This window comes from Scardinius erythrophthalmus, assembly GCF_964197995.2.
Source record: "Scardinius erythrophthalmus genome assembly, chromosome: 2".
Taxonomy (NCBI): domain Eukaryota; kingdom Metazoa; phylum Chordata; class Actinopteri; order Cypriniformes; family Leuciscidae; genus Scardinius; species Scardinius erythrophthalmus.
The window spans coordinates 53,517,705-53,533,683 of NC_138222.1; the positions used below are offsets into that span (position 1 = coordinate 53,517,705).

General features: G+C 36.9%; 1 protein-coding gene across 1 annotated transcript in view; it reads left to right on the top strand.

Annotated features, from left to right (window-relative positions):
- The window catches only part of prmt3 (protein arginine methyltransferase 3), a 56,140-nt gene that overhangs the window by 11,389 nt on the left and 28,772 nt on the right, over nucleotides 1-15,979 (top strand). Inside the window, exons 10-11 of the mRNA XM_081355449.1 lie at nucleotides 631-730; nucleotides 13,053-13,131. Of these exons, the coding sequence (XP_081211575.1) occupies nucleotides 631-730; nucleotides 13,053-13,131 (179 nt within the window). The remainder of the gene's footprint in view (nucleotides 1-630; nucleotides 731-13,052; nucleotides 13,132-15,979) is intronic.

Below are 15,979 nucleotides of genomic sequence, written 5' to 3' on the forward strand. Positions count from 1 at the left end.
AACCCAGTAATGAGATTAGCGTTTCCTTGCTCGAGTCAGTCCGATGAAGGAGGGGCGGATAGAGGGAGCGCTACAATGGGATTCTGGAAGAGTGTGATAGCGCGAAGGTGCAGAGATAAGGATCGGTTGGGCAGAAATGCGCTCTGCAGTCTTGAGTAATGACTCTGTCCCTAGTAACATTAGCTGTCATGATAATGGAGTATTTAGAGAGATTGATGCCCAGGGTTTACCGGTCAAAAAGGGAGCGATCATTTAAAAAGGGGGGGAGGGGTGGCATTCATGCACGTTTACACGCATATACACAAACACTCAGGTGAACAGTAGTTCGCTGACCCTTAGTGCAAAAGGTCATGTGAGGAGGTGCTGTCAAATTGGGACCGTTAGTGTTGTTGTGCCGGTGAGTCCGCTGTGATGTGTGTAATTTGGATCAATTAGAAGCCGTCTTTAAGGAGACTGACTCCTGGCCAAATTAGTGTAATTAACATCCATTGTCTCAGACGAGGTGTTCAAAACTAGTTACGTACGTTTTATAATTAAAGCTTCATTTTGGTTTCATTTGATTAAGTTAAATTAAAATCAAATACTATTGCTGCTGTTTAGAAATTTATTTCCATTTTTGCTGTTTTCTAGGTCAAATAAACTCGAAGACACCATCACATTGATCAAGGGCAGAATAGAGGAAATTGACCTTCCTGTGGAAAAAGTGGACATAATCATTTCAGAGTGGATGGTGAGTGGATGTTTTTATGCTTTTTAATATATAAATATTACAATGCTTTCTAGAGAGAGGAAAAAATTCATGAAACATGCATTTTTTTTTTAAAAAATTTGCACTGCTCATTAAAGCAAAATGGCTGTCTTTGCCTATAAAGCTCTGCATTTGCAGCAGTTATAGTTGGTTTTGACCCAGAATTAGACATAAAGGAAGTGGATGTGTCAGCGTCTTTTTTTCTGCCAAGTCATTTCCCTTTTCAAAACCTGCTCAGGTGTTGGAAAATGAAAAAACTGAGATGATGTGTTGTTGATTGATGCATAATATATTGGAGGCATGATCCATAATGAGAGAACTTCCATGCTCATTTTAGAAGCCAAACGTCACTCCTCATTTATTTAGACATGACTGACGACGAATTTGAGAAGAGAAGTTTAAGAGACAGATGATAATGAGGTTTTTTATTAATCTCTGCTATTATAGAAGGACAAGTAGAATTTTGTTGAATGCGTTTGTAAGTTGTTGTATTTCTATTAATATATCTCCACTTATGTGAGCACTTTTGAAAATAAGCTCTTCTAAAAAGTACTATCAATGTGACTAATATACTATATATATATCAAAATATAAAAAGAGTCAAAATCTGCTGGGGTAATTAAATGCAATGCAAAAATGTATTGTCTTGCATAGTTCATTACAGTTTATTTTGTGGCTTAAATATGTTTATATTTACCAAAAATGTTACGTTCAGCTGTCGCAAATTCGTTGACTTCTGAAAATCAAGTAAATTTTTTTTACCATGAAAGGAGTGGTTTTGATGCACAAAGTTGTTTTTATTGTCTCTTATAACAAAAATCTTTTATTAAAGCCCATGAAAATGCAGATCCTGTTGTAAATAATAGTGAAAAATTACTTTTTAAAACTGCTGTTCCATTAATACCCCTTAGCAGATTAATATCTCCTTTTGTTTGCGTATTCATTGTAAAAAAAAGCCAGTGTAATAGCCAGAACATCAGTTAAATTCTACATTAATAATGTAATTATTGCTTGCCAGAAGAATTGCTTATTGTGATTATTCTTGGTGATGAATTATTTTATCATATTCTTATTACTGGTGTTTGAAAAATGTGGAGGTTTCGTGCTGTGCTTGACACCCTCTAAAATCATGTTAAAATGAATGCATGGTGTCTTGTGGATAAATGAGTTGATTTCTATCCTAGCGATACAGAAAAATTGGTGTTATGGATTTGGCTGTGAGGAAGGCTGTAAAAGCTTGCACTGCGCTATACTCTCCGTGTTTAAGTTCTCTTAATTTGTAGTCCATAGGAAAGGGGAAAAGTAGGTCATAACACTCGAGCCACCTAGCCACAGGCACAAAAAAGGACATAAGAGAACCATTCTCTATATTTGGAAACTTCCAGGACTTTCCCTTGTGAATTCGACCTGCATGCGATTTTCTGCTGTCGCTGAATTTTTTTGTTGCTTCCAGGTTAATTGTGAAATAATAAATGATTTTTATTTTATCCCCTTTTATTTGCACATTGAGGCAATAATTCAACAAACACTGTGTGCCTGGGGCAGGAGCGAGAGTGTGTATGATTTTCGTGTGTGTATGTGTGTGCAACACTTCTGACAAAGTAACCTGAGATTTGGGTCACTGGAGCACATTATTTTATGATTACAACTCTGGCTTGCTAAATGGTGTAAAAATCCTGCCCTTCATCATATGTGCAATGTCGTCCATTTCATTCTGAAAACCTCTGTAGTGTTTGTGCATTGCCACCACTTCCTTGTGAAAGCAGGGGAGTGTACAGATGTTTTCTGAAAATCATTTTTCAAAATGTTATGGAACAATAGTTTTACAATTACCTTATTACACCGAGTGGTAGGAGACCACACAAAAACGCAGTCACCCTGGTCCACCACCTCCGATATCTAACTTTGACGTGCTTGTCAATCTAAAAGGATTAGATGCTGAATCAGGTCGGATGTTTGTGAGCAAAGAATTGTTGGACATTGATCCATAAAAGCTTCCATTACAGACTATTAAAGTAAGGTGTAAGGTTTACAACTTAACAAATTTGGTGTAGGATTTACTTTAAAACAATTGTTTAACTCAGAAATTGCTAGTGAATATCAATACAAAAAGCAAATTTGACACATTTTAAAGGGGAAATGAAGCAGTCAATCAAGTTTACATGATTTACAAGATGGATTTCCACTTTAATCAACAATTATATAAGAAACATGACAAATGTAAACATATAAAAGAAAAAAAAGAAAAACCGTTATATCTTTTGCTGCCAGGGCGCTGCCATTGTGTGCAGTATTCTAAAGTGTGACGTCACGGGGTTGGTTGGCTTTAATAAACCTGGCTGAATGTATTAATATCACGACGTCAAACTGTCTACACCACGGAGTTTTGACCGCGAACAACTAACGTTAGGTACAGTCATTATTAGCTAACAGCTGTAAGCATGAACTAGCTAACACTAACTTAGTGTTTAGCTAACTTTAGTGGAGTTTATTAGTACCAGACAAAAAGACGACGTCTAACGTTAACGTTATGTTAACAAACTGCACATGGAAACATTGTTCGCGATGTCTGCCATCATATTCATGTCTCTTGTCAACAACACCATGTAAGTTAGCATGTATTAATATATGCATTTGAGCCGATACGGCGTGGGAACCGAGCAGTGGTAAGTTACGTTGTTATGTCGAACAGCCGGTGGTGGTTTTGGGCGAAGAGCGGGTTGGCAAGTTGCAGCGCGTGTGGCTGTTGTAATGCGATGCCCACCGTGTCAGAGTCCATCTGCTGTGTTAGACTTCATTAGTTGTTCGCGAATCGCGGTCAAAACTCCGTGGTGTAGACAGTTTGACGTCGTGATATTAATACATTCAGCCAGGTTTATTAAAGCCAACCAACCCCGTGACGTCACACTTTAGAATACTGCACACAATGGCAGCGCCCTGGCAGCAAAAGATATAGCGGTTTTTCTTTTTTTTCTTTTATATGTTTACATTTGTCATGTTTCTTATATAATTGTTGATTAAAGTGGAAATCCATCTTGTAAATCATGTAAACTTGATTGACTGCTTCATTTCCCCTTTAAAAGAGAAAATAAAATAAAAAAAACACGTAGTTTTTTTTACCAAAAGTACACTATGGAAGATAATGCAAGTACAAATAAAAAAATGTATTGAGCGAGTACAAAAAACTATTCTATATCTATAACTATATCTTATTGACTATGTTAAACCTACACTGTAAAAAAATATTTTTTGAAGTTGTAAATAAAACAAAGATTATTGGTGTACTTTTTATTTATTTATAAGAAAATACTATTTCAGTCTTTCTACTTAAAAAAATCATGTGTAGTTAGTAGTTACTGGCCGTTTTCTTTGTACCGTAATTATTTGTGAAATTTATTAGTGATTTTTTTTTTTTTTTTTTTTTTAAGTAAAAATTGTTTTTACAAGCAATTTTTTTTATTGTATAATATAGATAATTTTTTTGTGCTGGGCAAAGATTAATCGTGATTAATTTATATGTGTGTATTTATAAATACAAAATAATTATACACAGTACACACACATATAATTTTTAAACAAAGTTTTATTTTGGATGCGATTAATTGTTGCCCAGCATTAATCTTTTTATATTAATTTATATTTTTAATATTTTTTCTAATGGTTTATTTTTTTATATACCGGTAATTATTTATTTGGGGTGTAACTATACACTTAGTTCACGAGACGAGACAATACAAAATATTTTCACGAAAACAAGATGAGACAACATTTTACAGAAATCTTCAATGACAAAATAAACGACTTGAAAAAATGGTCTTTTATTCGACATAAAAGTCACAAAATGCAAAACAATTCAGTTGCACATTGAAATGTTAAGTAAAAGACAGAACAATATAATGCAAGACAAGCACTGTAGAAGGTTTTGCCACAAACTCAACTCTATCATGCTAATATCACGAGACAGCTTTTCACCTCGATGAGAAATATTGTCACGATTTAAAATCACACGTATAACACCCTTATAGTTTATGTATTTTACATGATCTTTATCAGCATTTTGTGTAGAAATTCATGTCTGGCTTCAAGGGAAAGTTGTCCTTTTTTTAAATGTGTTTTTGGAAGCTAGTTATAAACTTTTTATTCTACATTAAAAAGAGTGTAAATTACCACCAAAAAAGCCCCTTTATGAACATAGTGTAAAAAAGGGGTGTAAAGGTTCTCGGTAAAAAATCGGATGGTAGGCCTACCGTTCTCCACAATTTGGCACGCACTTGCACCGCGGTTTATCTTAAATCTGACAACACATCTATAATATGGTTTGTTGAAAATATCAGTGCATAAAACAGAGTTCGGCTAATGTATTTTCTGTCGATGGATATGCATTATATTTATTTGTGCTGTAGTTTGGCTATTTGACAGTAGTCCTTTTTCCCTGAACTGTGCACATACTGAACCGTACCGAAACCGTGACCGGAAACCATGATAAAATTTTAACACCCCTATATTGTAAAGACTTTCTCTTGGAAACTGGCATTGGTGCGCCTGTAGTCCAAAATGTCTCATCTTCTTTATTTTCCCTCTTTTCTCTGTCAGAGAAAGTTTCTCCCAGGTGGTTGAACTGTCCTACTTTTCGACTGTCTTGAGTTTGTGTGTATACGTGCAAGTGCGAGAAAGAGAGAGAGAACGAATCGATAAATCAGAGGGGGTAATTTTTAGTAGGACGAGATGTCGTCTGGCAGGGGGAGACAGGTCTGAGCCGCCGTAATGTCATTTCATAACTCACACAATTGATCTGTACTTTAACACCCAGCAAAACAAACAGACTGGATTAGATTAAGGGGCAAAAAGAAAGAGAGGGATGGTGTCTGCCACTGGCTGGGTGGAGGAGAGGAGAAGTGAATTAGAAGGCGGCTAAATAAAGGTTGTCACAGGATGATCCATCACATCAAAATGCTATGGCTTGTCAGTTTTCAGCTATACCTTAGAAGCGTGAGGATGCTGGATCAGGCAAGTGAGGGAAGTTTTAAGATCTTTTACAGCTTCAAGTAGTAGATCACCCGGTTACTTTTTGCCTACGGTTTTATGCATACTATGAATCTGGACATACTTCTCAAGTCACATACTGTTTTTCGCCTACTATATAGTGTGGAAGTAGGCATATTCGGACACAGGGCCAGTCGTCTGTAATCAGTCTTTTTTAAATGTTTAGATTTGATCAAATTCAAGGCCCTATTTTAACGATCTAAGCGCATGGTCTAAAGCGCACGGCACAAGTTCACTTAGAGAGTGTCCGAATCCACTTTTGCTAGTTTAACGATGGGAAAAATGGTTGGCGCCCGGCGCATGGTTTAAAAGGGTTGTCCCTATTCTCTTTTGGGCGTAACGTGCAATAAACCAATCAGAGTCTCATCTCCCATTCCCTTTAAAAGCCAGTTGCGCTCGCGCCATGACGGTAGTCGATTGTCGAGTTCACGCGCATAGGTTTAGTACCTATGATCACGCGCGTGAACTCGATAATCGATTACTTTGGACTTCGACCGAAAACAGGATGTAAATACAGGTATGAGCGCTGGCTGAATAAACATAATTTTTATTCATATCTTTCACATCTACTGCAGTCAGATTGACCCGTGTTCACGCTGAAGGAATCACTCACATTGGCTGGGCACTTGTAATGACACATCAAGGATGTTAAGAGGCTAAAAGCAGGTTTAAGACTTGCCCTATTGAAGTCAACAGGGTGCAAATTTTAAAAAGAGGATAACACGATGTAGGCAACACCGATTTTTGTCGTTGTTCTCTGTATTGACAGCACTCCAAATGTACAAAAAAATGAGCTCAGTGTTAAAATTGACCGGAGTTCTCCTTTAACACCCCTAGCTAGTTCTTTAAAGGATTCACTAGTCGTAGTTTGCAGAGCACAACGGCCATATAATGAGCATTTACTGCAGCACAGTAGTCATTGTTCTACAAAATATCTTTTTTTATACTGGCAGATAATGATATGTGTCCTTCGGTGATAGGGACAAAGGTCTTGTGTAAAGTCCTTCACTAGCATTAGCCTAGTGGTTAAAGAACAGGGCTGGGGGACGAAAGGTAGCCGGTTTGAACCTCTCAAGGGGCAGATCTTGAGCTGTCACCACTGCGCCCTTGAGAAAGGCACTTAACTACAGGTTGCTCCAGGTGGATTACGTACATCGTGGTTTTCTGTCGTGTGAAAGTCATGGAAATTAATAATACAGGCCAGGTCAGAATGAAAATTCTGTCATCATTTACTCACCCTCAAGTTGTTCCAAACCAGTATGAATTTCTTTATTCTGCTGAGCACAAAAGAAAATATTGTGAAGGATGTTGGTAACCAAATAGTTACTGTGCCCCTATAGTTGACTTCCATAGAATTTTTTTTCACATACTATAGAAATCAATGGGGCCCAACAAGTATTTGGTTACTCATATTCGTCACAAGATCTTCTTTTGTGTTCAACAGAAAAAAAAGACAGGTTTGGAACAACTTTAGGGTGAGTAAATGATGATATAATTTATTTTGTTTGGGTGAACTAACCCTTTAAAAGCTGGTCAAACCATCCCAACATCCAAAATGATTTAGTGTATGATGTTGCCATTTATTTGGGCCAGTGTTCGAAATAAACATACAGTTTAAACTTATAACTTAAGGTTGTTTTGAAGTATGTTTTGATATTTAGCACATTTAGGAAACTATGAGCTGCTGTGTGTGGTGATGGTCAAGTTAAATTAATGGCAGATCCCATCTTGGGCCTCATTATCTCTTGATAGCAGTCTTACCTGTCTCAGAAGAGGACAGCTGCAATCACTCACTCCGTCCATAGCCTACAGCTGCCCGCCACACACACACACACACACACACACACACACACACACACACACACACACACACACACACACACACACACACACACACACACACACACACACACACACACACACACACACACACACACACACACACACAGAGGTACACCTATCATCATGGGGACATTCCATAGGCGTAATGGTTTTTACACCGAGCTAATGACATTTTCTAGCCCCTAACCCTACCCAACACAGAAAACCTGCATTTTTACATTTTTAATAAAAAAAATCTTATAGTATGTTTAACATACGCAGTTACACATTCTCTGAAGTACACAAATACTCTTGTTGATTATAACAATATGCATTAAAAAAAATCTTATGTTGTATTGAGCTAAATTGCAAGAAAAGCAAAATATAATAGGTTTTAGATTCTTAATTTCCTGACATTCTCAGATTTTGACTCCATCATGATTTCCCTTTGCTTTTATGTTACACTATGATGCACCCAAAGCTTGCCTGGATCTGTCACCGATCGACAATGAAGCTTTCAAACGTCCATTGTCCTGCTAAAATGAATCATGGAAACATTTGGCTTGCCTTATTTGAATATGCTTGTACAATATGGTACATTTACTACTCGTCTGTATTCATATGCAAATCAGACTCTTTCACACTCAAACCACACAGAGCAAACAGTTTTGCTCATAGTGTTTAGATTTATTACACAATCTATGCTTTATTAACAATAGTATTTAGTGAAGTGTTATGGTCATTTATCTTAATGTCTTTTAATGGTTGCCCGCACACTACGCATCTTTGTGTTTGACTTTAATTTTATCTTTGGAAGGAGAGATAGAAACTTTTTTATTTAGCAAAGACTTGGTTTTATTAATCTTGTGCTATCTGTACTATTCAAACAGTAACACTGAGCTAATTTGATTTTTCATAAAGCATCAACAGGATAATGGGCCTTATCTTACACCCGGCGCAAGTGTTTTTTGCTAGTTTCAGCCCGACGCAGTTTTCATTTTCACGTCCTGTGCCACGTTGTTTAAATAGCAAATGTATTTGCGCCAATTTGTGCGCCCATAGGCGTGCTGGTCTGAAAACGAGGTGTGTTCAGGTGCATTGTTGGCGCGTTGCTATTTTGAGGCAACTGAATTATAATTATTTTTTTTTTCTATTTAAAGAGCACGTTAGTAATGTGCGCCTATGGGCGGGTCCACAGCACACGCACATTCTGCTTATTACACACACAGGGACACGCAGCAACACACAAACTAGCCAAATATTTAAAATAAAAGGATTACAATGTAAAAGATTATTATTGTGTACATAAAGATATGGTGGAATCCGGCTTGTCCCGTAGATGGTCTGCTTGCGCACTTTTACCTCATACACGAGCAGATCCGTTTGCGCTCTGGAGACTGCTTCGGTCTTTCCACTGTCAAATTCCGTCTTGTAAATAGCGAATCCGCCATGGCGCGAGCGCAACTGGCATTTAAAGGGAATGGGAGATGAGACTCTGATTGGTTTAACGCACGTAAATCCCAAAACACACCCATTACTCATTAAGAGAATAGGGACAACCCTTTTAAACCTTGCGCCTGGCATGCCGACCATTTTTCCCGTCGTTAAACTAGCAAAAGTGGATTCTGACATGCCCTAAGTGCTCTTGCGCCCTGCGCTTTAGACCATGCGCTTAGATCGTTAAAATAGGGCCCAAAAACTAAAACACTTTAATGCCAATTAGAGATACATCAATATTGGAATTCAGGCTAATTATTATTTTCATGTTAATGTTATACATGATAACTGATAAATGAACGATTTTATTGAGCAGTGATGATAAAGAGCAGGGTTTTTTTTCTCAGCTGAACGTGCAGCTTTGCTAACGTTACACTCTGACATGTTCTTTAAAGGGTTAGTTCACCCAAAAATGAAAATTCTTGCAGAAGCTCAAACGTGCTGCGTAACACATGAGAATGAACCTCATTGGTTCTCACACATCAAGCGTGTGAGTGTGTATATATAGATTTATATAGTAGTTTTTATTGTAATCTATTACATTACACATTTAAAATCTAATCTAATTACATTTAGATTACTTTTGACAACTCACTTATCACATTGATCTAAATAGTATAATATTGTACCATATTAAAAGACAAAGAGAAAGAAAATATTCCATTCTTTGTTATCTTTGAGTGATAATCCAAATAATAATTTGTCAGGAGTTGATTAGATATGCAATGTTGAGAACTCTTCTTAAAAGTTAAAAGATTTCTGTAAATCCAGTGATCAAATGCTGTGTGGGTCTCAGTTTTCTGTGGTCTGTGACTGCAACATTCTTTGATCCCGTTTCCTCTTCTTTACCCTACCATTTTATGTCATGTCTCTAGTCTGTCCCTAAATAGTTAAATATAACAGGGGTGATTATTAAGACATAATAATTTGCTGTATATTGCATTGTGAAGTAATAAGGTTAGCACTCAAGCATTTAATTCATTATGCTGTGTAGTTTGTACCATTTCTGTGTTTGGTGTTTCTGGCTTTGGATTTGTCGAATTGAGTTTGTAAGAAGTAGATTACACAGCCCCTGGGAGTTGGATTGATATGGTAGTACAGTAATTGAGAGGATTATTCATTGAATGCTCATGACGTTGGCAGTGGCTGAATACTGCAGATGCCAGCTGTTTATAGAGCAGAGAGGGCCATCAGACTAACACTGTTCATGATGTTCACAAGAAACAAATTACAGCAGCAAGCTCTAAAACAGACTCTTGACTTAATTTTTTTTTTTTGTTTGTCAATCAAACATGTAAAGGATTTAGGCAGAAATCATTCAGTATTCTCTGCTCCATCTAGAAAAATCTGGAAAAGTGGAAAAAAGTAGCGTTCATCTGTATGCGTGTGTGTTTATGAGGTAATTTGTTAAATGTTCATGAATGCTGCTGTCCAATTTTCATTAGCATTTTATTAGTTGCATTCATGTAATTCTGCCCCGACTGCACATGGCTTAATGAATCGATCTGCATTTTCGCCTCATTCAGCCATTAATATTGCACTGACTCTCTTTACCACCAGTGTGTGTTATTAGAGCTTCTCTTGGTGGGATTGTACCTAGTTATGCACATATGCTGTGCCTGTACACATTTTGCTAGTTGGACTAGAAGTTGTAGGACGTCAGCTTGTAGAATAATACAAATAAAAATAAGTATTTAAAAAAGCAGAAAGATTGAAAATCGTGATACTTTTTTTAAAGGATTTTTTTATTAATAGAAAGTTCAAAAGAACAGCAGTATTTACTGTGATTTTTTTATATTAAATAAGTTATAAAAAATAAAATAAAAATCGTATGATAGTAAGTGTGTACAGCAAACCCCCCCCCCCCTCTCTCTCTCTCTCTCTCTCTCTCTCTCTCTCTCTCTCGTTCTCACTGCAGTGGAGGCAGCCGCCTGTGAAATTGGGTTCTAAATTACACCATGAAGAATCTTAGCCATCACTCTAATGTTGAGTCGGTTTAAAAACGACCTGGAGAGATCCAGTAGATTCGCTGTCACATGACTTTTAAGCGTGCTGGTCCAGTTGACCTCAGCCTATGGATTACAGAAGTGCTCATTTGAACTTTAACAACAGACTTTTCAACAAATACAGGGTTTCTGCAGGTCAAATCAGAACAGAAAGTCTTAAATTCATTACATCATGGCATTAATGTTGCATGCCTTGCAAAAAAAAATTAATTTCTTCCTCAGTATTTTTGTTTTCCAGTACAAATATCTAAACATTCTTAAATCAAGATTCTTAAAGTAATGGATATCTGTTGGAAGTTGTATTCTCAAACTCTAAAGTGTTGCTAATACAGCTGATTGTGCTTCTCTCTAGACATTTACATATGATGTATCATGTTCCCTTCAATTTATTTCTTAAATTTTCTTTACTTGGTCTTAAATGAACCTTCATTAAACCTGCAGAAATCCTGAAGTAGATAAATGCCTTTTTAATTACAATTAGTACTGAAATTAATTCTGAAATTAATTGGCACCATCCATCCATCCATTTACACTTTTGGGACAAACATCTCTAGTTGTTCTTTCTCACTTTTTACTCGTTCACTTATGATTCGATGTAACTTTTGCATCAACTAGACACCAGAAGACCATGCTGATGAAGACTGTTACCCCTCATCCTAGGCACATCTTGTCTTCTGTAATTGATTATGCCTCTTTTTTTAGATAACTCAGAACAAGCATGAAGCAGCCTTGTTTCACTCACGACTGTCCAGAATGAGTCCAGCGAGACGTGGTTGAAGCTGCAGTTGAGCGATAATAGAATAACTCAGGAGGTGACGTGCCAACTACTCATGCAGAACCGGTGTCAGTGAGGGGTCAGTGCAATAAAACGGGATGCTGGGTGGCCATGCATATGTTTAAAGAGGGTGCTGTGTTAAGGTCTCACAAATCCAGAGGTCTTGCATTTGATATTGGTTTGAGTGTGATTGCGGATGCATGTGTGAGGGCCAGAGGGGAATGATGAATGCTAAATGTTACTTTTGAAGCTAGTTTGCTTACATTCTCTGAAGGGAAATGTAATGTGCTTGCTCAGGCAGAAGTCATGATTGCCAGGCGATCGCTAAGGGATTCTGAGGAGATGTTCTGTTGCTCAGGTGTTTCGGGTGGTTGCTAGGGTGTTCTAATCTGGACAGTTTCTTGCTGTCCTAAGTCAAAAGAGCTTGTGTCTAACTTATTGCATATTTAATTTCAGCAAAAATATTTGCAAGTAAAGCAGCATTTTTATCTCATAATGGATATCCCATATGGGATAGAAATGCTGCTTCATTGAACACTTGGTTGTGCATTATTCAGAATTGAATTAAGAATGCATTTTTTTTTATTATTATTGAATGTGAATTGATGTAGCAAACATGATTCAGAATTGCAATTTGAATTTAAGGAAGTATAATGAAAATGAAATTCATGTAACCCTAAAATGTGTCATTTTTAACTAGAAAAGCAAGGTGAATATACTGTATGTGACCCTGGACCACAAAACCAGTCACAAGTCGCAGGGGTATATTCGCGGCAATAGCCAACAATACATTGTATGGGTCAAAATTATCGATTTTTCTTTTATGGCAAAAATCATTAGGATATTAAGTAAAGATCATGATCCATGAAGATATTTAGTAAATTTCCTACAGTAAATATATAAAACCTTTATTTTTTTGAGTGAATGCAGCACAATCGCAAACATAAATGAACAACTTTAAATGTGGTTTTATCAATGTTTAGACTTTTTTTATTTACCCATGTGACTGGTTTTGTGGTCCAGGGTCACATATGTATATATATTTAACATAAAGTTTTAAAATCCTCTAAAATGTGATGCATTGCTCCAATATTACATCGGAATGCATTTTGATCGCTGACCTTTTATATGTGTATCTTTCCCCCATTTTGTCATTTTCTAGGGCTATTTCCTCCTATTTGAGTCAATGCTAGACTCTGTGCTCTACGCCAGGGATCGGTACCTTGCAGAAGATGGTTTGGGTGAGTCAAATGCGCATGTTTCAGCGTTCTGTGATAAGGGGTATCTGGGAGGTCATTGGCTAGACCTACAAATTGTTTTCTTTACTTATGGGACACAGTGAGCCCATCTCTCATATTGGGGTTTTATTTTCAAGGTCTATCAAACAGACCTCATTTATTTTAATAGGAGGATTCCACACAGACTGAATCAGGGCTGTCTAAAGCGATGAAAGATGAGCATGTGTGTGTTTGTTTCCCTTGCAGGGACCATTACAAAGAGGTGTTATCATGAAAATGGTGTGGTGTTGAACATTATTTAGCCTCCCCCTTTATCGTGAACATAACCAATAAAAAAATGGAGGTGTAGAAGTGTGTTGAGAATTTGGTGGTTTTAATGTACCTTATATTGGCTTAAAAAGGTGGCTACAAACCATTAATGTAGATTTATGTTTTTTGTTTGTTTTTTTTTAAAGTTTTTCCTACATATTTTTGAAAATCTGTTTTTCGCCTTTTTTTAAATTCGTGATAGATAGATGGAGGGATAGAATTTTATGGAATATTGCCGTACTTTATTACTTTTTTTAAATTCATGTGCTCTCGTAATCTTTAATCAAAGCATGTGCAGTGACATCGCTTCTCTTCTCTGATGATGCGTTTATTGGCACGAGGGCGGGGCAACCTGTCACTCAAATGACATCACAGCAAAACTGTCCAATCAATTTCCAATGGACAAAATCAAATTCATTTAATATTTATTATAGCAAACAAAGCATTTACTGAAACATTGCTGATGTATTTATGATTTTTAACTCATTCTAACTTCCAAATGGTCATTCTTGCACAAAAATCGCGACTTTATATAAATATTAAGGATAAAATAATAAATATCTATTTTGTTATGCTGCAGGAAACACTGCATTTAACTCCTTATAATTCAGTGCAGTTTAAGATACTTTTATATGTGCGAAAGTCCTGCCACTACAATCTTTCTTCATACTGCAGTTTTGTAGAACCACCTTTCACACTTGCTTAGTTTACAGCATAATGTTCTGCGTGTTTTCCAGGTGTTCTCTCTTATCTCACACCCTGCATGCTGCGCTGCCTTTTACTACATATTGATTTCCGTCAATAAAACATAAATTAAAGCAACTGATGAATAACTAAGCAGTCCTTGGGCACTCACCTTCTAGATACCAGAAAACAAACATATTTTTCTTTCATTGTTCGGGAAACTGCAGCATCCAGACAAAGGTTGTGGACGGAGTGGAAGTGGATGTTAAACATGCTGCATGTGTCTTGTGGCTTTGCGTCATTTTCTTGTCCACTGTGGAGGTTTAAGTGAACAGATGCTGAGGAGATTCGGTGGTACGCAGTGCACACGCTGACTGGATGAATTATGACTTCAAGGATCTTGACACAGGAAATGTTACACTCTCCTGATCTTTACAGCATCATGGGATTGAGGATGGGTAGGGATGTGAATTGTTAGGAATTTAACGATTCTAGTTATGATTCCGATTCCACTTAATGACTCCGGTCGCTTTTTTTATTCTATTAAAGTCCCCCTGTGGTGAAAAAAAATCCAGCTTTTAATGTTGTTTATATGTCTATGTGGCATTTTTAAATATGCTTTAAGACAAACCATGTTCAAATTCATAAGTCAACACCATTGCTGAGTATTTTCTCCTTAAAACTGCAGTGAACCAAAGACAGTCTCAAAATCGCTGGTGTTTCTGACGTCACAAACTACCTTGTAACTAAACAGGTCAAAGTGTGATCGTCAACGAGTGGATCTCTGAGCTGGTGTGAGTGGAGGCGGGGCTCATTTGCATATTCATAGAACCGCGTATACTAAATGAGGCAAGGGTGTAGTTATTCAAGCTATTTTAAGGCATGAAGAATTTTTTTCAAGGAAAAAACGCTTAATTATGTCATTTTTGTGATCTAAGATGAGTTTTAAGGGATAAAATGATTGACTGCAGGGGGGCTTTAACTCTTTTAGTACTTTTCAGGGACCTTCAAATAATTGTTCTTAACAGATATGTATGTATGTATATATGTATGCATGCATGTATGTATGTATGTATGTGTTTATGTGCATAGATATAGATGGATAGATAATGAAATACTGCCGTATTATAAAGTATTTTCCGTGCACATCATTACCTTTTTTAATTCATGTGCTCTCGTAATCTTTAATCAAAGCATGTGCAGTGACATCGCTTCTCTTCACTGATGATGCGTTTACTGGCACGAGGGCGGGGCAACCTGTCACTCAAATGACATCACAGCAATAGCAAACCCGAACTGTCCAATCAGTTTCTAATGGACAAAATCAAGCCCTGCCCTACATCTTTTTTTTCTTGTTCGAGAAACTGTTTCACTCCATTTCTGTAACATCACAGTACAGTTTTCACAATTTGTTATAACCATGATACATTTTTTTTCCAGGATTCTTTGATGAATAGAACAAACTGAATTTGAAATAGAAATACTTTGTAACAGTAGAAATGTCTTTACTTTTACTTTAATGCATCCTTGATGCACATTGTCATTCCAATTTTATTGGACAAAATCTGTTGCATGCAAGATGAGCCATCAACATTTGAAAATACATTTTTATGCATATATGTGCTAGGAAATCCAGAAATGTGAGAGGCACAGGCGGAATAGCACTGAGTCGTCCAGTGAGGCAGCACGTTTCTATTTTTCAGCTCAGTCGGAAAGCCCGCAGCCATGTATACCTGGTGTGAAGCAGATTGATATAATGGCCCATCATGTGGCAGCTCTGCACTGTGTCAGATCAACATTACTTACCCCTGCCACTATAACCTCGTTTCTCCCTCTCTCTCCTTTATACCTCATATTA